The 26,037-nt window shown below is 40.3% G+C and overlaps 1 protein-coding gene across 3 annotated transcripts; it reads left to right on the top strand.

The window, feature by feature from the left end:
- Positions 1-26,037, top strand: LOC122760575 (phosphatidylinositol 4-phosphate 5-kinase type-1 gamma-like). Of its 3 annotated transcripts, XM_044015684.1 has the most exons (18): positions 1-30; positions 580-666; positions 821-951; positions 1,171-1,288; positions 2,134-2,286; positions 5,477-5,776; positions 6,440-6,648; positions 8,404-8,487; positions 8,887-8,935; positions 10,700-10,784; positions 11,039-11,200; positions 11,664-11,805; positions 12,007-12,039; positions 12,317-12,436; positions 15,717-16,002; positions 18,683-18,751; positions 20,078-20,167; positions 22,004-26,037. In XM_044015684.1, exons 2-18 carry the CDS (start codon positions 580-582, stop codon positions 22,004-22,006), a joined length of 2,121 nt encoding a protein of 706 aa, XP_043871619.1. In that variant the 5' UTR covers positions 1-30; the 3' UTR covers positions 22,007-26,037. The 3 variants fall into 3 exon arrangements, with proteins under 3 accessions (XP_043871619.1, XP_043871620.1, XP_043871621.1); XM_044015685.1 differs by lacking the exon at positions 18,683-18,751; XM_044015686.1 differs by lacking the exons at positions 18,683-18,751; positions 20,078-20,167.

Below are 26,037 nucleotides of genomic sequence, written 5' to 3'. Positions count from 1 at the left end.
GCTGCAGCTAAGAAAGCCTTCATCACAGAGGTAAGCTGCCATCTGTTTCTGCGATAATCCGCTCTGTTGTTATTCTTTCACATGTCTTTCACAGACACTGATGAAGACTGTCACGACACAGAAGTGTTTGATCGGTTGATCTCGGTTAATTAATGTTTGCCCTTCCTCATTGTCCTAGCTTGATGCCCGAGCACTGCCACACATATCAGTGTAGACTAAAGCAGAACAATGATCGTTTTCAAACAAAAAGAACCTCATCTGTACTGTATGCAAAACAATTTATTTTATTTGACTAATCAAACCTTGTGCTATGTACAGTCTAGGGTTGATTGAATCAGGAAGTTAATTTTTACCAACTGAAGATACTCAGAACAGATGAAGGTATATTTGCATTTTGTCTCATAATGAACACCTGGTCTGCTCAGTGAACGCCTTCATCAAAGCTTGAAATTATTCTCATGCATTGACATACTGTGTCACTGCCCGTCTTTTAATATTTAATGAACAGCTTAAGAGTCTGTGTGTGTGTGTGTGTGTGTGTGTGTGTGTGTGTGTGTGTGTGTGTGTGTGTGTGAACAGATGCCCTCATCATCAGGCCAGCCTGGTCAGGGAAAGAAGATTGGCCACAGAGGGGTTGATGCATCAGGAGAAACTACTTACAAGAAGGTGCTGAACACACAGAGCTGCATATTTTCTGGTTTTAAACAAGCTAGGTTCTATGAGCTGTGATGTTTTCATATGAAGTTTTTTTTAAGGTTAAGGAGGTAGAAGTACTGAATCTCATTCACATGCCTCTGCTTCTCTCACCCCACCAATGTAGACCACATCCTCCGCCTTGAAAGGTGCCATCCAGCTGGGCATTGGTTACACGGTGGGCAATCTAAGCTCCAAGCCTGAGAGAGATGTGCTGATGCAGGACTTCTATGTGGTGGAAAGCATCTTTTTCCCCAGGTCTCAAATGCACACACGCACACACGCACAGACATGCACTTTCAGTTCTGACGGCAGCCTCCAGAACTTTCAGTTCTGAAAGTTGGTGGTTAGTTAAATTTATGGTTTTCACAAACTTGTCAATAGTGAAGAAACCTGTTGCTGAAGGGGATGTTTTTGTTGGCTGGTTGATTTGAGAGAAATATAAAGTTGATCACTATCTTCTACTCTTTTCTTTAGTGAAGGCAGCAACCTCACTCCAGCTCACCATTTCCCAGACTTCCGCTTCAAGACATATGCTCCTGTGGCCTTCCGTTACTTCAGAGAACTTTTTGGTATCAGGCCAGATGACTACCTGGTAAGACCTGGTCCTTTGTTTGTTCATAGCTGTAACAAATCACTCATTCCATGCACCCTTCCATCCATCACCTATATTGCTTGTCCTTGGAGACTTGCTGGGGAGTTGAAACCAATCCCAGCTGACATTGGCTGATAGGCAGGGTACACCCCTGGCAGGTAGCCAGTCTATCCCAGAGCCAACAATCGGAGAAGAACAACCATTCACGCTCATATTCACATTGCTGACAAGCAATTTAGGGTCTCCTCCCTCAGCTGCACGAACACGCAATCTTCACACAGAATGGCCCTGGAAGGCTGATAATCACCAGAAAGTCTGTCCTTTACAATTAATAACGATAATGAATCTTATATAGTTACATCAGTTCAAAATGGTGGAATAAGTCACAATAAAGTCTCAAATCTTTCTGGTTGAGTCCCTGCTTTAAGTCAAGCAAGGTACATAAAACGTATGTACCTTGCTTGCAACATTTAATGATGCAGATTTAAAACAACAGTGCAAGTGTTCATGATTCATGTTTTCATAAACTCATGTTCACTAAAAACTGGTGCTCTTTTTTTTCACTGACATGGGTGACATATTGTGATTCTTGATTCCCTCAAATCTGGAAACCCCCAAACAACTTTCTGGTTTCAGTGAGGCTAACAAGTGGTGATTTATCGAGAAATGGAAGCGACAGCAGGCAATATAGAATAGAGAGTCAACACACAGATATGAGGGCAGTCAAAGGTTAATGAGTAAAAATAACTTTGAGAAAAATAAAAAATAATGTATGTCTTTGTTAAAGGTTTTCCTAATTTTCTAAAATCATCTACATCTCTGTTTCTGTCTCTGTGAACCTACAGTACTCCCTGTGTAACGAGCCTCTGATTGAACTGTCTAATCCTGGAGCAAGTGGTTCAGTCTTTTATGTTACAAAGGACGACGAGTTCATCATCAAGACTGTGATGCACAAGGAAGCTGAGTTCTTACAGAAACTGCTGCCTGGATACTACATGGTAAGTAAAGACAGCACGTGGTACTGTATGTGTGTAAATGTAATCAAGGTGCCCTCTATCAGTATATCTTAAAGCTACGGTCCATAATGTGTTTTTTTTCTGAAACACAATCTTATTTGTTGTCTCGAAAAAGAAAAAGCAGGTTTCTGTAGCCCTAACAATGTAGTGATAAAAACGACCTTTCATTTCATTCAGACCACATGAAATGATTTGCATGTCAAACCTTCAAGGTTTGACATGTTGTGCCTTCTGAGATGGTGTTCTGCGTACCTTGGTTATATGAGTGGTGATGTTGATCACCTCAAACCAGCTGTCAAAGAGCTATTTTCGGCCAGAGAACTCTGCTCACTGTAATTTTTATCATTTTTAAGAGGCAACATATAAAGATAAAAGAGGAGAGGGCCTAACATTGAGCCTTGTGTGAACCCAAAATCTAGTGGGGCTGCTGTTGAGGAGTATTGCTTTACGTGCACAGAAAAGTCCTCTCTGATAGATATGATTCAAATAAATGAGGGTTTATTTAGAGTTCAACCCTAACCCAAAGGCTGCAATCATGTCAAAAGTACCAAGACAGTTTCAAGAGTTCCCACAGTTAACAGTGAAAGGAGATCATTAACAAACGTGTTTTTAATGTGACTGGCTGGTTAGTTGTGTTAATGAGCGCGAGGTCACGGCACACATGTCACACTCATTTAAATGCCAACTTGTCATTATGTTCTTATTCCAAGACATATTTTTTTTACAATCTCCTTATGTAAGAACCTTGGTAGTCTCTCCTCCAAGCATGGAGTCCTTCTCATGTGAAGCAGACATAACGGCTCCGTCATTTGACTGAAACCCCAGGCTGTGTGGTTTCATAAGAGACTGGGTAGTCGGATATATTGTACTTAAAAACTAACAGAGCATGACTTGAGCCAGGAGAAAGCCCCCCCACCCCACCCTTACAGTCTGCAGGCACATTCTGCGTGAAATCAACCAGCAACAGCTCCATGTATGTACATGCTACTAATCCACCCTCTCAGAGTCACATCAGCTATGGCCAAAGACCATTTCAAGGGAATTCATGTTTTTTCATAGAGGGATGTTCAGGTGCCAACACATGTGCCGTGACATTTTCCATCGTTTTGGTTGTTCACCAACGTATGTAGAGAAAATAACAGCAGTGAGATTCAGACTGGCTGCAGTCTAAGGTCAATGCAGATGGACTAAGGAAATAAGATACAAAACCTGATGTAGATTCATTAATACAGTATATGCATTCACAGAAAAAACTAATCAGAGCTGTGAGCATCAAAATAATGTAACTGGAAAAGCCGTCAGTATGCAGATAAGGGACAGGATGCACTGGTGGAGCTCCACATGTCGGCCACAGCTGACTTACTGATGGTAGCAGGGAGGCTGAGAAGTCTTGCTCTGGGCAGCATACACATCACTATGATGTAACAGACTCTGCCTTCTGTGCTTATGCCCCTCTATTATACCTCAATTTGACATCCTCGCTCACATTTGAATATGTCGTTTCACTTCCTTCACTGCTCTGACACGCACCTAGGTGTAATTTCTTTTTCTTAATCTGCTCTTCCTCCCTTTATTCTTCACTCTCGCTCACGTTACAGTGTTGTTGACTCGTCACTGCTCTGTATTTGTGACATTGACTGAAGGGTCATGTATGGCTGACGGCTGAGGATGCTCTGTCTCTTGGTCTCCCTCTGTATCCCTCTCTCTCTTTTTATCAGTTTCTCAGCTGAATGTCATCCACACCTGCTGAGCGTTTTAGCCACACTTCCACATTTAGCTTTAATCTATCAGGTGTCTGCTTCTCTTTCTTTCCTTGTAGTTACCAGAATTCAAAGAATATCACAGAATTGTGCGCAGTGATGCATGTGTGCATCACTGCGTGGACTCTCTCTCTCTCTCTCCCTCTCTCCCTCTCTCTCTCCCTCCCCTCTGATTTGTCTAATGGAACTGGCTCATGTCCCAAGGTCAAAGCAGGTTTTTAACCGAGCACAGCCCAACTAACCTCATTTGTGTGGATTGACTACTAAAACATTCAGCACAGATTGATGATGGTGGGGAAAGTCTGAGTGGTGTCAAAGCAGAGGCATGTTGACAAACAGGAAAAGGTACTAAAGGTGTCTTTTGAAGTAATGGTAATAGTAGTGTGTGTTGTTGAATTCATTTTTTTACATTTTCTGTTGCCTTGCTAATGTAATTGGAGCTTGAATATGGATACCCAATCCAAGCTTTTATAGGTACCCCATAAGTGGAGTTGAGTTGAACAAATAATTTGATATCGTATTTCAGGTCTGATTCAGTCACGCTTGCTGGGCCAGCCTGAGCACATGTGTGCCCTTTATTTTTTTTTCTATATCTATGCCCATTATGATGGTCTCATACACGGCATGTGTCTGTAAAAAGGAAAATGCAGTAACCACGGTAACACCTGGCTCAGGTCGGGTTCAGACAGAAAAATGTGTCCTGAGTCATACTTGTTCAGTGTTCAGTGTGTGCTTGGAGAAATAGAACATTTTGGATTTATTGCCCTTTGCACTAGAAACTGAACTTTTGGTAATGAATGGCTCCCAGCATTTGAAATGGCTGTTTGAAAAATGTATTTTGAGTATCCCATAGCCATATGAGCTCATGATGAAAACCTAGTATCATTAGGTGGTGGATGATTAATATTGTATAGTAAATCATGGACCAGTTTCTCACCAGAAAAGCTGGAAGCTGTTGCTGTGTAAATATGGGTGCTTGTAAAGGTTTTGTTTTTTTATCCCATGAGGAATGAGCCGTAGGATAGCAAGACACTGAAATACTGCTATAAAACTGTGAATTTAAATACATACCATACAAGTCAGTTAAAAAGTGGGTGGGTAAGGTTGAATGATTCAGTGACTGAATCATTCAACCTTACTTATTATTCTGGTTGAATGTTGTAATTATACCTTGAGCATTTCCACTTTCATCTATCATAGCACTCAGAGGAATAAAACTTGATTTGTATTCACTCTATATATCAGATGACCAATGTGTAACTGTAGCAAAAGTGTGTGTATACTGCAGAAAGTATTGCTTTCGTTTGCAAATGTTTTGTCTCTTGAGATTAAAATGACTCTCAAGTCCCAATTTATGACAGCTCTAAAGATCATTTGCCTTTTCTCACTCATCATGTACTTTTCTGTTCCAGAACTTGAATCAAAACCCTCGCACTTTGCTGCCCAAGTTTTTTGGCCTCTACTGTGTCCAGTCAGGCGGGAAAAACATCCGCATGGTGGTGATGAATAATGTCCTTCCCCGCGTAGTACGCATGCACCTCAAATACGACATGAAGGGCTCCACCTACAAGAGGCGTGCGTCAAAGAAAGAGAGGGAGAAGGCTCGGCCCACGTTCAAAGATCTGGACTTCATGCAAGACTTACAGGATGGACTGATGCTGGACCAGGACACATATAACGCACTTGTCAAAACGCTACAGAGAGACTGCCTGGTAAGACTACGCATTGGTTGAAAGATCCACATACCACCCAGATCAACGGTCTCCAGAGAGAGGCAGTAGATTCAAGACAGTCACAGGTGGAAGGAAGAATTCGAGGGATGGCAGGAAGACACATTAACTAATAAAAATGCAGTGTCTCTTAGAAAACGACACATAAAGTGACATAGATGAACCGTGCTGAAGATAATGGAGAAAGAAACACCATACTGATGATGCCCTGATCAATAAAAGAGGGTCATGGATGGTGCAGTAGATGGGGAAACATGGGAGAGAAGACAGAAAGAGAGCAGGCTATTTATGCTTGTATTCGACATTTCCAAAATCCCTCACTGTAAATTAGAGCTTTGCCACTAGCAAGAGGGAAGCAGGTTTAAGGGAAGCAGAAAACACCCTTGTCATGTAAATCACCACCTTATGTTTACATTTACAGGTTGTGTGCTTGAGAGGGAGTGTTTTTGCATGCACATGCTCTCATATACATGGTTTATTAATGTGTGCATGCTCGTGTCTCTGTGTTTCATGTTTATGGGACTAATAACTCCACTGTTGCAGGTTGCATTTCCTTTTTTATGCACTCTAGATTAAAGCTTTTTTTTTTAAGTTCTTTACAACATCGGCCCATCACTGCACACTCACATCTGTCTATCTGCATAGGTGTTGGAAAGCTTCAAGATCATGGACTATAGCTTGCTGCTCGGTGTTCACAATATGGACCAGGCAGAGAGGGAGAGGCAGATGGAGGGCTCACAGGGTGACAGTGATGAGAAGAGGCCCGTGGCCCAGCAGAAGGCCCTCTACTCCACAGCCATGGAGTCCATTCAGGGTGGAGCAGCCTGCGGAGGGTCCATCGACACTGACGACACGTGAGTTTTACCAGAGAAACCAGAGGCAGTGATGATAAATCCAATGATTATCCAATGATTTGTTTGTTTTTGTTTGTTTTCTTGGAGTAGAAAGTAGACTGTTAAATTCATTATTGTAGAACTGGAGGAGTGAGGAATGAGTGACAAGGTGTACGTGTGTTGCCATCTGCACCTGCTGAGAAGAACATGATTTTCACTGATACAATTATGTCAGAGACAAATTTAAAGTCTGTCGTGTAGGTTTGAATTGAACACTAACACTTTTCTAGTTTCCACTTTTCTTGTGTTAAGGTTTTATTATGACCCCATATTTAATAACAATAAACTGTCTTAGGTTGGAACTTTTTCAACTGCAGTGTTTAACCATACATTCTCCAAAATAATGTCCCATTTTTAATCTTTTCATTATCTAACCCTGACTTTATCAGTGTAGCATGGCACTCTTACTTTTTTCCCAGAAAATTATGTCTCCAGTTCCAATTTGAAGAAAGTGACTCATCAAGAAAACTGTTTAAATTAAATTCGTTGAAAGATGTAAAAGGTGATACGACTGTCGGCCCTTCCACTTTCATTTGACCTTGGTGACAAACTGGAGATTTACACATAAAACAGTCAGTAATGAGGAGTGATCGTCAGACTGGCTGTGCTTGGGTTCAGTGTGGATTAAAATGTTGGCAGTATGGCTCAAAGTGAAAATATGTGAGTTATAAAATAAAGTTAAAGGAAGGAAAGGATGTGCACACCTTAAAACTCCCATATTGTCGGCCACATGTTGAGCCCAACAGGCTCTTTGTAACACTAATCCCCAGGGGATTAAGAATAAATAAAATCTTAATGTTGAGCAAAGACAACGAAAGTTTTTGCAATCGCTGGTGTGAAATCCTGAATAAAAGCTCATTCAACTTGATGACTTTGACCATGTAGAAGGTTTTATCCCAGCTCAAGAAGTTAAGGGAGGGGATTTCAACACCACTCCTAAAGGAGAATGTCCAAAAGTTCCACAGCTAATGAAGAGGAACAAGCGTTGTGCCTTAAACATCACTAGCAATAAAATACATTCCGTCCTCTTACTGTTATGTCGATTTTTCATTGATGCTGCACCTATCTATATGTTACCAGACAAAAACCTCCCTGTCACATGAAGGAAGCAAGTTCCTTGGTAGTATTTTTATATACTTGTAAGGTAAAGTAGATTATGGTAATGACATTCAATGCCTCTTAATTATTTGTATATACGAGATAGCTGTATTATTATGTGCTAATTATATATTTTGATAGGAGTTTGATAAGGACACCTTGGGGATAATTACCACTTGTCAGCTTATGCTTTGGAATGGAAAACTATTTTTTCAGATAGGCCCATCTGTAAAAACCCATCTTAGCATGCTGCCTCCACAATTCAAACCTGAATAAGGAAGAACAGGGCTGCTGGGTGAGGGTCAATCCCAGCTAACATAGAGCAAAAGGTGGGGTACACCCTGGTAAGGTCGCCAGTCCATTGCAGGGCCAACGCATAGAGACAAACCACCATTCACTCTCACAAAAAACTCGTCCTGCATACAGAGACAACATGTAGTAAACCCTTTGTTCTGATGGGGTCACAAACCCGGGCCTTTTTGCTGCAAAGCAACAGCATTAACCACTACACCACATTTGTGGTCTGTGCGAAAGGCCTCAAAAATTTGGACTCAGAATATATTAAATCCCTGAAGAAACCGAATAATCTGTCTGCATTTATTTCCCTTCTACTTTTAGGATGGGTGGTATCCCAGCAGTCAATGGAAAGGGAGAGAGACTCCTTCTGTACATTGGAATCATCGACATCCTGCAGTCCTACAGGTGATTATTCCAGTAACCATGCAATTACATGTAGTTACACTTTTTTCTTCATATTCTACACTAATATATTTATCACAAAACAAGTAACATGTAAAACTGCTGCCAGTGAAATAAAATAAGTGTTATGTAGTGTACTTGGGTTAGACAGTCAATCTTGGAGAAGTTTGTGTGTATCTCAAATCACATTATCCAGTCAGGACCCAGAGCTCTATAACAGGGCTGTCCTCTTTGCTGGTGAGGTTAGCCTGTTTGTGCAGCAATAAATGCTCCAACCTCACAAACGTGTTAATGAGGTGACATAAGAAGGAGAGAGGGGAATGTTGACCAGCAGACATGAAGTTAGCCAAAAATGTGTCGAAACATAACTTTGTTAATCTGTGCTTTTCTTTGTTTCTGCAGGCTTATCAAGAAACTGGAGCACACGTGGAAGGCTTTGGTTCATGATGGGGTAAGTTTATTAATAGCTCTGAATGTGCAGACATATTCAGTCAAATGCAGTGCTCACAAAGGGTTGACAAAAACACATTAACTCTTACTTGATTTACCCTCTGGTAGATAATGCAGGGGCGATAAACTGTAGTTTTCAGTTTGTTTGTTCTGTGATCACTAAGAAGAGACATTCACCCTCCACCTATTGAGTTTCCAGTGAAACTAGCACCCATGTATTCCCATCAGGACTTGTGTGTTTGTCTCTGAACAGCGAGCTCAAGGACATTTTACAACTTCAGATTACAGTGACAGCACAAAATGAACTGCCATGTGAAGTTTTGTGGGCGAGGTGTCATCTCCTGGTGTCTCTTTTAATTCAATAACAGAAATCTCATTGTCTGGCCCTTGGGGATATCATTTTATGATTAACTGTAGTTTCATGTTTGGCAAACCTTATTGGCGTGTGGTAGTGCTCACCTGTCTGACTGGATTTTTGTCTTCGTCAGCTCATCCCCTCCCTCATCTGTCCATGTCACTCCCTCTTAAGCTGCAAACGTGTGAACATGCCCCTGGTGCAGTGGCAATACCGTCCCCCTCTCTTAACACGTTTATTTTAAAAGTCACATCGAGCAGGTCGCTCTATTTATTCATGTCTATGGGTTTGTTTGTGTAACAAATCTTATTAAAAGCCAGCTTTAGGCAGCTATGGATTGCTCTAAACATAATTATATACCTATCAGCAGCAGCAGTTCTCTTCTATAGTGCAAGTGTTTTAATATTGCAGTGCACTCCATCTGCAGTGTGGCGTGTCATTGTCATTAAGATTAGCCATTATTGAGCTTTTTCCACAGTAAATCACCTTTATGAACAGTGAGCCTTTAATGCAGTAACACGGACAGATACACAGTGTTGTGTGAAGCCTGCAATAGTCGGTGCTACAGAGAAAGGATACGTTTTTTCAGTTGTGCATTTTGGTTCTGCCTGATAGTAGAGGTGGGAACTGCCAGAGGCTTCACAATACGATATTCTCACAATTCTTATGCAAAATGGCGCTTTCTGAGTGCTTCCTCTAGTTTTTCATATGCATAGTTATACCAGTACAGCATGCAGTGAAATGTAATCCCTCTTCTGGTAACATCATTTTCATTAATTATTCCAAGTTAACACTTACTAACACTTCTTTTGTAGCTTTATTGTTTAAAACTGTCCACACTTTGTGTGCTTGGTCAACTATAGATCCTTCAACTTTATTGCACCTCACATGTCATATCATCCCCCCACCCACTAACTCATTTCATTTTTTCACTATGAAGCAAACTAACACACAAAGCATGAGTGGGAAAGCAACAAACCGTGTCACTGCTTTTCTCTCTCTCTCTCTCTCTCTCTCTCTCTCTCTCTGCCTTCAAAGATGTTACTCATGGTGAACTCCACTGATAATAACGCACTGGATTATAATGCACATAGTAAGCGTGTAAGGAGAAGTGACTTAGTGCCCGTCTCTTTCATCCCTCCTTCTCTCTTCTATCAGTCTAAACCAAACACCAAGTGTCATCTGTCAGTCTGCTAGAAGTGCGATCGCCGTCTGCTGCAACATAAATAATGTAGAGACTCGTCTGTAGCCTCGTCTGGCTGTTTCTGTCTGTCTTTTGTCTTTTTTAGTGTTGTCCTGGGTTGACCCTGGGAAAAGACTTAATGAAATAGGATTGTTAATCTACTGTATGCACAAATGTGATTATTTTATCCATGCACCACTTGTCTCATAATGTCTGTCTCTCCTCAGGACACTGTGTCAGTCCACCGGCCCGGCTTCTATGCGGATAGGTTCCTTAAGTTCATGAGCAACACAGTTTTCAGGAAGAGTTCCTGTGAGTAAACACTGCCTTACATAGTCAAACTGAGCTGTGTGGGAAGAGCTGCACATGTAGATGTCAGATGCCAGGCTTAGTGTCTTTTTTACTGCTGAGCTTTGACAGGACAATAAGAGACAGGAGCCAACTGCCTTATTAGGTTCTGCTTCATGTTGTGTGAGAGAACCACACCAGTTTGATCCTTGTGTGGCTTTCTTAACAAGGATTTTCGCAAGTCTCAAGTTAACGTGTTTATGTGATTTGGCCCTCAGCTCTGAAATCCTCTCCTTCTAAGAAGGGCCGTGTGTCATTGATGGTGCCTAAGTGCGCTGGTCCTGGTGCAGCCTGGTCAGCGAGCCAGCTGCCCTGTGAGAGGGATGAGAACATCTACGACCTGAGAGGAGCTCGTAGCTTTCCAACACTGGAGGATGAGGGTAAATAAAACAGTGTTGCGATGCAGTGACATAACTGTAGATGTAGAGACAAATAATTGAAACAGAGCCCATACACAGATTCAGAATTTACCAACCACAGTTACCACAAGGCAGTAAAGAGTTTAGAAAAAGCTTATTTTTCAGAACTTTGCTTTTGTCTCAGTCGCTTTCTCAGTCATTTGGGTAACAAAACACAGTGTAATCTCTATCCTACATGACATGTTAATGTTTTGAAGTCATCTTTTGTAAACATAAGTGTGACTGATCTCAGCTCTTTGTCCACAAGAGGGTTGTAGCTGTTGCCAAGGGAAGGAAATGGCTACACAGGAATAACAACTAGTACTAGTAACAAGTATTTTGTAAAAAATTCATAGAATATACATGAAATACTAAAATATGCACCAGGTTTCTCAAAGGATGAATAATGGAATTTCTTTGTTGTCTCTTTCTCTCTTTGCTCCAGGGCGGCCAGATCTTCTTCCATGTACTCCTCCATCATTTGAGGAAGCCACCACAGCGTCAATCGCCACCACGCTGTCTTCTACCACCTCTCTGTCCATTCCTGAGAGATCCCCATCTGACACATCAGAACACCCTCGCTACAGGTAAATAGACTTTTGTGTTTTCCTTAGTTAATCTATTTTCTTTATTACTTTTGAAGGGTTAAAATCCTAAATATACACATGTGAAAAATCTCACTGTTGCATCAGTAGTTTATCATATGAACACCTAACTTGTTGCATGTTGACTAGAGGTAAGCAGTATTCATATGCAGTCCGCACTGACACTGTGTCCTCTGTCTGCAGGCGGCACACCCAGTCTCTCAGCCATGATGTGAGGTGAGCCAGGACCATGAATGCTACTTTCACTGCATCAAGCTTTTAAAGCCGGCATAACTGTTTTTATAATGTGCTGAGGTTTGTTAGCTTCATGTTTTCAGGGTGTGGTTGGAGGTAAGAAGTGAAATGTGGGGTCAGCCTGTTGGTCGGTGTGTTTATGAGTGGTCACACTGTTCCTATTGCTGTGATGAAGCTGTGTGTGTTTTCTCACATGTGGTTCATTTCCTCTAAGCATTTCATTTTTCCCTGTATGTCACATGTTTTTGTTTGTGTTCAGGACCCAGGAGGAGCTGCGTGTGCGTGAGGAGGATCAGCAGACCATCACAGTGGAGGTGGAGTTAAAGAGACATGACAGCGAGCCCACCATCTCTGTTCCACAGCTTTCACCTGAAACCCGGTACATAACAACAAAACTGTCTACATATACTATATATTAACAGTAGAATAACTCCTGCAATTTACGGACCAGTATGTCATGTACTCATTAATACTACTTGTGATAGTGAGTGATAGGTGTACTTAATGTTAGAGCTTCTTAAGTGTTTCTGACACACATAGTCTGAATTATACTCCATCACTCGACACTTTTAAATGGAAATGGAAGAAGTGTTGGACACTTTCCTCACACACCTGTGGAATTTCCTTGTGTCACAGACACAATTTATCATCTTTTTTCACACATTGTGTCTCATTGTAGACGTTTTATCTTCAGCTGTCAGACAAAACTGTTCTCTGGACCAGTAAATTCAGAATCTTTTTCTCCTCAGTTACATCATCAACATCTATTCATTATCAAAACAAAGGCAAAGCAGCACAGATATAGATAACAAATAAATAAACCTTGACAGAAGGATAAACTAAACAGATGTTATAAGAGGTGGATGGAACACCACTGGAGCATATATGAAAAATGGTTTGTCTTCTCAAAAGTGTTAAACAACAACGTAAAAACAACCCGGGTTTATTTGTCAAATTAATTTTGACATCTTTATAGCCATAGAGAAATACATTTTTGGGGGCAGCACTGTTGTAAAGGTGACTAGAGACTATAGTCTGAGTTTTGTTTGCAAGACACGGAAAAATGGCAGAGTAAGTGCAGCAAATATTCCTGCTTCCAGTGCAGACAATGACTTCCAGTGTTTTTAGGGTCTAGCTTTATTGAAAGGGTCAACGGGAGGGGGTGCTTTTTAAAGTGTAGCCTGTCATTACTTGAATTTCCAGACTTTCAGACTCTAGCTTTAATGTAGACCTGTTTTCATGAGCGAAATATCTCCAGTACAGTGCAGTACTGTAGGATCTGTCACAAATATAGTGTCATTAGACCAGTAGTGGGCAGCACCTCCTGACAACACCATTAGTGAGGTCCTAAACTCCTATTACATAATAGACTCCAGTGCTTTACTTGACAGTGTTGGCATAGCACAATGTGAACTGTCTGATGGTTTGGATATGAAATGTCTCTTCTCCTACTGTACATCTTCTCTTAAAGTTGAATATCTGCCAACAAACCAGATGGATCAATCAGATAAAAGTGATAACAGCTTTACCATTTTCACCGTAAACAGTGACTAGAAGATGAGTCAGCTCTGACACATTCCCTGTAGTATGTATGTGACCCTGACAGAGAGTAGATAAGCTGCTGAGCTCCAGTGAGTCGTCCATGACCCCAATCATCAATATGACTCGTTTTGATGTGACAATATTAATAACCTGTCCTTGTCTCACCTGGATACACACTCTCTCTCTTTCTCTCTCTCTCACTCTCACACACACAGCAGCTAGACCCATTTGCTTATTGGGGCTCAGGGATCTCCTGCTCTAGACAGCTAAGTGCTGCAGGCACTATGTGAAGCAGACACTGCCGTACAGTAATGAGACTATGAGAAAGTGCACATCTGTATTAATTGGTGTCGAATTGCTGTGTGTATAGACAAGGGGCTAAATGAGCCCTGACATGGGGTAACCAGCCATTACAAGTAGGGCAGTGGGACAGGAAGGCTGCATGCACAGGCCAGCTCCCATAATTCCAGGATGACCTGACATGCTTATGTTAACCTGGATTTGGTTGTTTTAAGCTTTTTTGTTTTGGCGCTTACTTGAAAATGAATTGGAACAAGACAACAGCAGGAGAGATGCAAACTCAATAACCACAAGATCATGACTAAGTCCACATGGAATCTATCGTGAGAGGAAACAGTCGGGGTGTGTTACTGAGGGAAACCAACCGAATAAATTGGGTCTGATGCTGGCTAGACATATGGCCTGGGGGTCTGGAAAGAGATGGGAGGAAGGGGTGGGCAGTGGGAATAGCTGAGAGAGTAGCAAACAACAAGATAGCCACCTGAGCAATTGGACTTCTTCAAGCAGCCTCAACTCACTTGCAGTTTTGGCTTATTCAATATGAGAGATAGAAAAGAGAGATTAAACTAGGTAAAGGGAATAGGACAAGTGAGAGTGGAAAAAAAGATGAGAGAAAAAGGTGATGTGTGGAGAATGTGAGGGAGAAACAGTCAATTTAAGTAAAAGACAGAATGGCAGCAGCACCACCACATTTAAGATGGGGAGGCAGAGAAGAATATATCAGGTTAAGATAAGAACATATCTAGCAGAATTGAGAGAATGGGAGAATCTGACTTTCTGCATGGCAACTGCCATCCTTTTCCTGCCCAATCCTCATTAATTCAGCAAATCAACTCCTTCTTTAACATGCCAACACTAGCAGACACACTTGTGGAGTAAAAGCCAAACACTGAGTCTGAAAAATGAATGTGAATGTGCCTAAATCCCTCCTCACCGTTAATGATCGGGCCAGAAACAATAAAGGACTGCGGCAGCGTGCAGCCAGCTGGCAAATCTTTGAGCTTAAACAGCAAAACCATCAACACCCACCCTCATAGCTGTTAAATTTTACCCTGAGCTACCTTGCTCTAATAAGATGGTCCCGTTTCCTCTCATCTGCTACCGGAAATTAATGGCTCTTAATGTCTGTAAGTGATGTGTGTGTGCATGTGTTGTTTTCATTCTGTCAAATCTGAACACACAGACATTATGCACATTAACTTACACTCTCAGAGGATATCATTATCTCAACCCAACCCTAACCCAACAGGCATTCTTGTTTTTGCTTTTAAACTTGAGCTTCATGTCATTGTTAATGTACATACCTAACATACTCACACAAAACTTGAGTTACCCCCATGTTTCTTTGCCATCTTTGTTAATAACTGAATCAAAATCTCTCCACACTGTTGATTTTGCCGCATGATACGTGGTCATTTTTATATTCCCTGACAAGTGTTGTTTCACACCCTCCATCCTTAGCTAGGCTAACATTACATAGATGGGTCACTTTCTGGAATGTAGCAAATATCTCAAGTGCTGTGTTTACATCGTCATATAAATGTGAATCAATTACATACATTTTTTCACTAAATGACCATGAAAGCTCCTGGCTGATTGTACTCAATTCCATTGTAAGTCGCTTTGGATAAAAGTGTCTGCTAAATGACATGGAACGTCGTTGAAAAGGTGGGGCTAATATAGTGGCCACTGTTCAGGTTCCTTCAGGTAAGGCATCTATCCTCTATAACGTATCTGTGATTATCTTTTATCTGTTTTGTCTGAGGGTCAACCCACAGTGTCAGACTTTTAACAATCCCTAATCTACTTCTCTTCAGTGAGGTTCAGGAAATAGTTGGCGCTGAGGCTCCAGACACCGCTGATGTAGCAGCACCTTCCTCCAGTCCATCAGTACCTGAGACTGAGGCTGAGGCTGAGGCTGAGGCCTCCTCCTCGTCTGCCCCAGCTGCTACCTCCTCTCCTGGGGAAACAGAGGAAGCACCGTCCAGTCCCAGTTTGGTGGTGATAGAGGCAGACCGGGCCAGCCAGATGTCTGGGTCAGGCTGCACCAGCCAGGCTTCAGTCGATGATGATGAAGATGTGCCAGCCACAGATATCTACTTTGTAAGTAAAACCCCTTTCGCATGCACCAACACACTTGTGATCACACATTCACACAAACATACATTGAGATATTGTTCCTGAAAAGTAAAAATAGAGAGGTGTCAGACTAGGACTAGCTCTTGTCACATATTTTCATGTAGCCATCAGATCATAAAAGGTTCAGTGTCAAAGAATTATATGATGCTCTCCTACAGAAGCATTGACACAAGGACAACACACAGCAGGCTGGTATGGGAATAAGAGCATGTGCAGTTATTGTTTAATGTGTGTGGTGCATTCATTTAAAGGATATATTTGACATTTTTGGAAATATGCTTCAGTATGTTTCTTGATAGTTTTTAAGACACATTGTCAGTACAGTGATGATTTTCTCTATGAACTTAGGTGGCAGGGAGAAAGTGGCTTACAAACTTCTGTTTCCAGTCTCAAAAGGTTGTGAAACAGCAAGAAAGAAAAACGGCTTCTCATCCAGCTTTTAACAAACAAAAAAAGGAAATAAGCATATTTTTCCCTTATGTCAAACTCTTCCTTTAAAGTATTGCAGTGTGTTTTCTGGTTTGGAGTGTTTGCAGAGGAATAATGGCATGTTGCGCCATCAGTTTGCTATTCCTATCTAATTTGATCCTCTGCAAAGCTGAAGGCTTTCAAGCTTTTGCAGTGTGCGTGTGTTAGGAGAATCCTACTGAAGTCACCACAAGATAGTGTTGTGTTGGCAGGTGTAAATGTGCCCCAAAACACTGCTATAAATTTATTCATGAGTGTCAGGTGTAGCATGGAGACTGGAGCCACCGATCACAGAAAGAATGGCGACAATGGGGCGTCCCTTATCAGCAATTAAACATCCTCTTGTGTGGCACATGACGTGAAATGCCCAGCAGGTTAGTCACTGAGCTCCCTCAGTTATTTAACAGCCCTCTCAGCTGACAGCTCTGGCTGATGCCCAGCTCATACTTCAGAGGGAGCAGATATTCTCTCTGTAAACAGCAGCAGGGGCTCGACAACACTGCATGAGGCCAAGTCACCCTGAACGCCCTGATATTTAAATAAACAGACACATGCTACAGGCAGTGTGGTCACAAGTGGCCTCTCGGGAGTGATGGAGTACACTGCCAAATATCCCTACTTGAATATGAAAACCTCACTTGTCTTGGATATGAAATGTGGAAAGGTACATTTGAATTATTGGCATCTCCACCACATTCCTCATTTTGATCATTTAGCAACTCAGTCAGCTGACTCATCATTAGATTGTCCTGTCATTTCTCCTTCTGACATACCACACAAATCTCTGCGTCATCACTCAAGCTTCTTTTTTTCCACTGATAAATGCCTGAGTTGTCGGTTCTCACCACCACAGAGTAAAGCAAGAGCTGACAAACACAAATGCTTGTAAAAGTGTTCCTATATTACTGAGATTCAGTTGCCAGACGCAATGTCATAAGTATTTATAATCTGTGTTGTATATGTAGTGTGAGTTTGTTCAAACTAATATACTAATAATATACTAATAATACATCACTGATGCTTGAGTTGTGTTGAAGCTTGTCTTGAGTGGAGTGGACTCTGATCAGCCCCAACATAAAACCAGAAATGTGTTTGAATGTTGTGATAGATCAGTGATTTTTGACTTTGTCATGAAACGTATTTCTAACTGCAGAACTAGTTTTAACTGTATTACTGATGCACAGAATCCCTCTTTCAAACGTGCCATGGATATACAGTGTACAATCCAGTTAGTGTTTGTAATGTTCTGGCTGACTGGCGTCGTCTTTTTTGTTTTATATCGAATTTGGTCTGTTTATGAGCACGCTATATGTTACGGTCACGCCATGGTTTGCTAGATTGAATCTTGTGTAGAAAATACCAAAATAAATCAGATTTTAGTCCTTGAACCAATCAGCAAATTGCATTTTAAGCCCAAGTCCACTTGGACTGGCTCCAGCCCCCTGCAACTCCAACCTGGAACTTGTATGCAATATTACATGAGCTACTGTATGTGAGTCAAAAACTGAATATTTAGAAAACTACTTTATGTATTGATCGTTCAAAGCCCACATGCAGTCGTTTCACATCCCACGAGGGGGCTGCGGCCTGCACTGTGGGAATGACAGGTTTAGGTGAGGACAGGCGTGTTCACCTCATAGGTTCCTCAGAGTGACTCAAGTCTGAATTATTCAGTCACCATCACAATCTTCAGTTCACTTTTTATGAATCCTTTTCTACTCTCTGTACTCCACCACACCCAACTGTCTTTTTCCTTCATCTTCACCTCCATCCTCTGTTTTCTTAATCTCCCCAACTCTTCAATAATTCCCACTTCCCCCCCGTTCCATCTTTTTCTCTGCCCTTTTCATGCTCTCTCACCTTCTCTGCTTTTTTTCCTGTGGTTCTCGTCATGAGTCATAATGAAAGTGGTGAAGCAGCAGCTTGTTGTGTGGAAGAGGGGAGATGAAAACAGAGTGGTTGCGAGACTTCTGAATCTATCTGTCACCACTGACTCATCCCGTGTATCTCTACTGAGCACCCAGAACGATTTTTTCCATTTTCACCTCAGCGTGTTTCCATTTTTGTTCCATCATTTATTTATTTCACCACTCCCCAGCCACTCCATCCTTCATTTCTATTTGTCACATCTCTTTTTTTTTTGCATTATGTGTCGTGTTTCTCCTGCTGTTGTCAGTTTCCTGATGGGAGGACCTGGGTGGTCTCTCCTGTCCGACAGAGGAGGAAATGCCGGTCCAGAAGGACAGTAAGTGACATGGTAGAACCAGAGTATGTGCTGTCCTGGTGTTTGGTTGGATTAGTTTTGTGTACTTGTTTGTTTACACAGTGTTGAGAGGATACTCAGCTTTTTGTACCTCATGTCATTTCTCTGCCAGATGGGTTTCAAATAAAGTATAAAAATGTCCTCAAACCTTGTGGTGGAGATAGTGAAGTGTGAAATAAACAAAAGACTAGAAGCATCTTACTCACCAACAGTGGCTCACTCATATTGATCTTTTAAATTTGTTTGCTCACCTCACCTAAATCATTCCTCTAAGAACGTAACGCTGTAGTGTGTAACTCAGTCTGTTATATTGAAACCATTGCCAAATTAGTTCAAACAATGCTTACCCACTGAGCTCTCATTATTTTTCAATATAATGATATTTTTAATTTGTCCCGGGCATTAGTATTAGGGCTAAGAATTTACAAATCAGTCAATACTGAGAAATGTCTAAAGAAATATCACATTTTGAAACAAGTTCATTGTCACTTTAAACTTAAAAATGTATGTTATAATGTCATAGCACTTGGTCATTTATGAAATCATTTGCAAATCTTAAGTGAAACATTCAGTGTTTTTGTGCAAGGCATAAACATATCAATGTCGAGCTATTGAAGCTATATATTGTGTGTGTGTGTGTGCGTTTGTGTGTGTGTCACCGTTTACTCATGTACCTTGTTGCAGCTGCTTCTCTCTTTTTAAGGTCCTGAGTTCCACAGTGACCCTAAACCTGCTGAAGTTTTCAGAAACTATTTTTATTATTGTTGAAAAAGAGAGAAAAAAAACATCTTTATCCTGCATTTTGCTTTAACTGAGGATGCTCTCAGTGTCGTACTGTCCTGGCATCCTGGCTTCCCTCCCATTCCCACCACCTAACTCCTTCTCCCCATCCTCTCTTGTTTGGCTGATGCAGCGACTCGTCCCTCGCTCTGTCTGTACACTTCACTTTGCTTCAGAGGAGGTAGTCCAACGCTAAGACACAGGGTTCAAACACACATCAGAAGGACCCATCATGTTTCCAGCAGTCTTCTTTACCAACATAGCCAGTTATTTCCATTATATATGTATCTACAGTATGTCAAGTCTGCTTACTGCTGAAAGGATTAACACATCCTTTTGTTAGTTTCACACTTTCCAATGTGTCTCAGCATCATTTCCTCCTTTATGCATCCCTAATTTTCATTTCCTGTCTTGTCCTCTCTTCTCCTGTGTCTTTCTCTCCTGCCTGCCCCTGCTGCTTGTTTCTGTGCCTCTGGCCTTTCCTCTGACCCTCTGGCTCCCTCTGCTGTGGTGGGTGTGTAAAAACAGCCTCCAGAGGACAGGACCTGGGTATACTCTCCGCTACACTATGGCTCAGAGTCAAAGGCCCTGCCAGATGGGGATTGGGAAAGAGAGACAGTAAGTGAGAAGCATCGGACTAAAATATACAGTGCAGAGAAAAATCCCTTAGATCAGGAGTAAAATTGGTCCGAGATTATGTTGTGTTTGGTGGTGAGTGTTTGTGTAAGTAAATGTAGGACAAAATCACAGGTCCCAAAGTCTATGACTATTCCAAGAGTCGGCTTGGTTTATGTGCAAAAACCCGCCTCTTCATCACAGCATTCATTTGTCATTGATAGGCAGGTGGAAATGGTCACAGGCTGCATGACCATTCAGTCCAAGGCCCGTCATCCTGTGTCTGCTAAGAGTTTACTGCACCATGTCACAGCATCAGCCTCATGCGTCACCACCACCATGTCAGCATTACAACTAACTTTAGCAGAACATGGTCATCAAGTCTTTTCCAAATGATTTCTTATGTATAGTAGGTGAGTTCTTTTAAAGGTCTAGTTCGTAATAGTCAGAGACATCTAATGGTGAGAGTCCAAGTGCTTCAGGGAACTATAGTCACCTTTATATACCAGAAAGGATGTCTGATTTATTCAATCAGGCTTATGTGGGTGATGCTGTTTTTGTTTGTGCTGCTGTAGAAACAAAACAGCACAAGACGGCTGCCTCCATTAAGCAAGACACTTGCCTAAAGTACATATAAAGAGGCTTATTGTAAGCCTATGAAAACAACTTTATATTTAAAAGCAATTATACTCTTATACAAAGATATGTGTGTGTAGTATATTCACTTCATTCTACCAATAAACCCTCCTAAATGTTACACACTGGACATTTAAACTAATATTGTAATGGTGTTATGTAGTTTTGGTTCTTTGTTTTACTTTGATAGTCTACATTCTGATTTTAATTGTTGGTGTTTAAGACACAGTCAGAGCCTCAGTATCTACCAAATAGAAATTTTCCAAATTGGATAATTGAAGTCATAGAAAGTGGGTCAAATTGTCCACTGCCTTTCTCTGGAAAAAAAATGTCATCAAACATGAGGGAAACATATATATAAAATAATATTATAAAACTCAATTATTATTCCACACTTGTGACATTTAGCCTCCGTGTTATCATGAAATATATGGCTCACTGCTAGAGCTGAAACAATTAATCGATTAATCGATTATTAATCGATTACTAAATTAATTGACAACTATTTTGATGTTGAACGATTCATCGGTTTGAAGCTTTTTTCATGATTAAAACACGATTGTTTAAGCTTCTTAAATGTGAATACTTTCTTAATTTCTTTGCTCTGGATAACAAAGAAATCATTACAAATTAATCATTTTGGTTTGTAGACAAAACAAGACATTAGAGAACATCATCATTTCCAGGTTTGACGAACACTGATCAACAGTTTTTAAGGTTTTCTGATATTTTATGGACCAAACAATTAATCGAGAAAACAATCGACAGATTCATCGGTTATGAAAATAATCGATAGTTGCAGCTCTAATCACGTCCATCCCCACTGAGCTATAATTGATGAGGTGCTGGCTCAGGACTTTATTATTTTATAGCAGTATTTCATCCAAGATATTCCATTAAATCTTACGAGATTTGCAGATAATGCTGTAACCACGGGATACACAAACTACAACTTTCACTCACTTTAACGTGTGATACATGAAGAGCATACGTTTCACAAGATTGTTTGATACTGTGTGTTTTTGATTGATTTCTTAATTCCTTACCCTTTCTGTTCTCCTTTTTCCACTTCCTTTTATAAATGCATTTTGATTTGCAGGCTTAGTATTTTCTTTGCCATCCTTAAGTAGTGCTTAAACACCTTGTAAACTGCGTGTACAATGTGAACTCTGTGTTAATGCGTCCACCGTGTGTCTCCAACAGTAAAACGGTGTTCTCCGGCAGAGAGGAGCGAGCTTCTCAGTGGAGAGAGGATGTCACCGGGTCTGACGTGCAGACCTCAGCAGTAGCAGCAGGATCTCTGTCTGAACCAGGATTTTCAACAAACATGCAGATGATGAGGATGAAGACACTTGAGGAAAAAAGAGACTGACCAAGAGAGGGTTTTGGGGGATCCTGACATTATGACGATGCCCCCGCCTTCCACCCTTAACAAAATGAAAAATATATCAGTTTAATGTTTGTATGTGTGACATAGTGCGCATAAGGCGGTAGTCTTACATGTTTACATACATGAGTAGACTGTAGGTTCTAATTCATACAAGCACAGCCCCCTAACAGGCTGTCAATAGGCTTTTCCACTCAGTTTTCACACACACTTGTGACATAAGTGAGTAAGTGCCGCTTACTCACTCTGAATTTCCACTTCAAATATTTAATTGACTCAATTAGACTGGGCCTCCATCCAACCTTTTTAAAGCCTACTCAATTTAAGAAAGTACACAATTATATCTGTTTTGCACATTATGTACAAGGGCAGCTATGTCCTATGTAATGATGCAGCAAAGAGGATGCAGCACTAATCATCGTATACCTGGGAGAACAGGTGATTAAAGCAGTCCCGGTCGCTTGTTCCTTTGAATTTTGCAGATTAGCTTTGCATTTTAAATTGTCCTGAGCCACTTGTGCTGTGATCGCACATTCGACCTTGCTCATGTCATCATTAATTACTTTTTTTATGCAAATCATCATCAGTATATCCACCTCTCCCCAGTGCTTAATTTATAATACATTTATTATTTAAAATTATATTATAAGATACATTTTAAATGCAAAATTGAGGATTAATGCAGTGGTCTTGTTTTTCCATCCAGGATCTAATATATCTATTATATTTAAGATTTCCAGGAATGTCACTGGATTAAATATACAGTGACTTTATTGTTACACGTCATAGAAAAAGGGTTGTGTATATTTATGTTGTGGTCTTCAGCTTTGATTATTTAAGCCTCTCAAGGAAAAAGAACATTTCCATGTACAAATCAAAGTCTTATCAACTTCATAACATTTGTCCTTGCGGTTTTTACCAAACTGGAAACTCAAAAGCTGCTGATTTCTGATTGGATGTTTGTGACCAAAATGCCCTCAAAGAATCATTCTTAATTCCCCGTTTTACCACTTTTATGTAGACATGTGAGTGTTTATCAATGAATCCTGATATTTTCTAACACTTTTGTCTATATTTTGTACTGAATGTTCAACCAGGACCATTTTCTGTCCATCTAAGCCGTGGAAGTGCTCTTTATCTTTGCCAGTGAAGAACATTACTGTGGCTTTAACTTCTGAGGCTGTAGGAGTTTGTGTGATAGCTCTCACAACCTCACAACTCCCACTTAAATGTGCATGTTAGTGTTTTAGATGACCCCTCCTCGTCACTGTCTGGACATGCAGTGTGCCACAGAGAGTGAGTGGTCAAGTCCGTGGTGTTAGAGGACTGTGCTTGTGATCGTAGAACTGGAGTTGCAGTGATAACCATCATTAGACTAATGAAAAGAGATCATCTAATCATCGTTACTGTACGTCATCCTCACATTCCCAGTAGTTTAGCGTGTAGAGGAGATATTTGACAGACATTTCCTTTAGTCAAAAAACAGTGGTAAGACGTGGTTGGAATCCATTATAGTTTATAAATGATATCAAAAGTTTTTGCAACTTTTTTTGTTTTTCTGAACATTTCTTCAGCTTCTTTTTCTTTTCTTTTCTTTTCTTTTTTTACTGTGAACTTTAAATTATTTCGTCTGTATTTTATTCTTATATACACTGTTATGGTACACCTTTGTTTCCCCTCCATTTGCATCCAAAGAAATTCAGTTTTTGTTGGATCATTTTAAGCACTGCAGCTTTTTCTTTGTTTTGTTTTCATGTTGAGTTTGTTGTGTATATTCAGTGTTAACCCTTTTTTTTTCACTACAGCTGAGGATTATGACTATTGCCTTCAAAACAGAAGGCGGTGATTACAACGTTAAGGCAGCAGACATTGTTAGTCAGTACAGTAATGTTCATGTCTTTACAGTGTCTTCCATTGTCACCCTACTTTTGGACAAGATGCACTCAACTGTGTGTGTATGTATACAGTATATGTGTACATACATATATATACATATGTATGTACAAACATTGAGGGCAAAGCTGTCATTTGTATCAAAGGAATTTCACTTCTTTAGGTGGAAGAATTATCAGTGTAACAGTGACATTTATCTATATTTGGTCAACCTCACCTCCTGATAGAAAGAAATCTATTGAATGGACATTTTAAAAAAAATTGTAGATGTAGAGCAACAGTTGTAGTGTTTGCGGTCAATATCGTACCCGTTATTTGTATATTTGATTCAACACGGTGCGTTGCGGTGATGACTTGTTGAGACACGGCGGGTTTGTAAATGAGTTTAATGTTGTTTGCACTTAAACCGAGGACCTAAAGATGAACCAGTGATAGAGGCCAAATAAACATTACGTTATCGTAGCTTCTTTTCTTTTTCCTTTTGTTGTCAGTATATAGGATCTTCTGCTCACACAGCCTGTTATTTAGACAGTGTTTACCCTCTGGTGATCAAGTGTGTGTGTGATGGTGAAGTTGATCACAGTCATTGTAGGGTAAATGTTTACTGTAGTCACTCTGTGATTCTAAAGGTACAGTGTGTAAAACTGAGTAGCATTTGTTGGTGAAGTAGTATCCCTCACCTCAGCCTTCCCTTTCAAATGTGTGGAAGGTTAACCTATGTAGCCTTCAGAAAACTCGTCAAAACTCTAAACATGTTTAGTTTGTCCATTGTGGGCTACTGTAAAAACATGGTGGTCCAAAATCAGGTCATTGTACACTTATTTTATCTTCAATTACTGCCAAATGAAAATGATTTCACCTAAATTTGACACACTGTACCTTTAAGTTAAAGCTGCTTTATCCAAGCTAATTCCAGAAAGTGTTTTGTTTTGTTTTTTCTTGTTCACATGTGTGTTTGTGTGTGTGTGTGTAAAGGGAGGACACATCACTCAGAAAAAAGAACATGAACATTTAAGCAAACTTTAAAAGAAAGAAAAGAAACCTTCACTTGGTAACAGTCACATGAACCAAGTTCATTTAAACTAAAGTTGGCAAGTTATATGATGACACAACAGGCTAACTTTAGTTAGAACTGATACATGTAGGTGTTACCATTTGAAGTCATTTTTTTCAGTGCAGTGTCACACGGTGTAAAATAGAAATCAGCTCATTGTCATGATGTGCAGTGGCCAGTTGTTATCAGTTTGCTGTCGTTCATCACATGGAGACCATAGCAGCAATATTTTGTACAGTCTTGCTTTTGAGTTCATTTTAATTGCCTTATTGAGAGATTTTACACGTAGATCCATTGTTGCTATATTTTTTTTTCTCTCCACGTGTTGTTGTATTTATTTCCTTTGTCATAGTTGTGCTCCCGAGAATGTGTACATAAAATTATAAATACATATATAAAGATATACAAATATATTTTCCATTTGAATTGGAGAATATTATTTTTATTTGGTTTTATTTTTGCTGCTGGGCAAGAAATGATTGCAATCTACATAATTTCCTGTATCATACTCTTCAGTGTGTTTATTGAGATGCAGCTGCTGTATATTTATGTTCTATAAACTACAGCTGTTTCTTTGTAAGATATCTCAAACATGGAAAAGAATTTTAGGTTATACATGTACATGCAAATCAATAGGGATTCTTCCAACTGTTCAGCTGTGTTGTGTATGTGTTTTCAATTCACCGTGTGCCCTCATCCGATAGGGAGAGTCCTTTACAGAGACATAGCATGATTTCAAAAACAAATATGCATATCAGAAATGTGTATTTATGTATATCTGTGTATATTCATCTATTTATACGTGAGGATAAATAGATGGTTGTATGTGTGTGCGTGTTTGGACTCAATCAGAATGAAAACAAAATAAAGCAGTTCTATGAATTGTTGTCCATGGACATGTCA

The sequence above is a fragment of the Solea senegalensis genome, unplaced genomic scaffold, assembly GCF_019176455.1.
Source record: "Solea senegalensis isolate Sse05_10M unplaced genomic scaffold, IFAPA_SoseM_1 scf7180000013759, whole genome shotgun sequence".
NCBI classification, from domain to species: Eukaryota; Metazoa; Chordata; class Actinopteri; order Pleuronectiformes; family Soleidae; genus Solea; species Solea senegalensis.
Note: the sequence above shows the minus strand (reverse complement) of the source record. Positions and strands in the feature narration are given on the sequence as shown.

Bases quoted from the DNA above. Each gene is read 5' to 3' on its own strand.
- LOC122760575 (XM_044015684.1), top strand. From the start codon at position 580: ATGCCCTCATCATCAGGCCAGCCTGGTCAGGGAAAGAAGATTGGCCAC. The intron at 12,040-12,316 runs GTGAGCCAGGAC...GTTTGTGTTCAG, and splicing joins TCTCTCAGCCATGATGTGAG to GACCCAGGAGGAGCTGCGTG. The intron at 16,003-18,682 runs GTAAGTAAAACC...TGCTGTTGTCAG, and splicing joins CAGCCACAGATATCTACTTT to TTTCCTGATGGGAGGACCTG.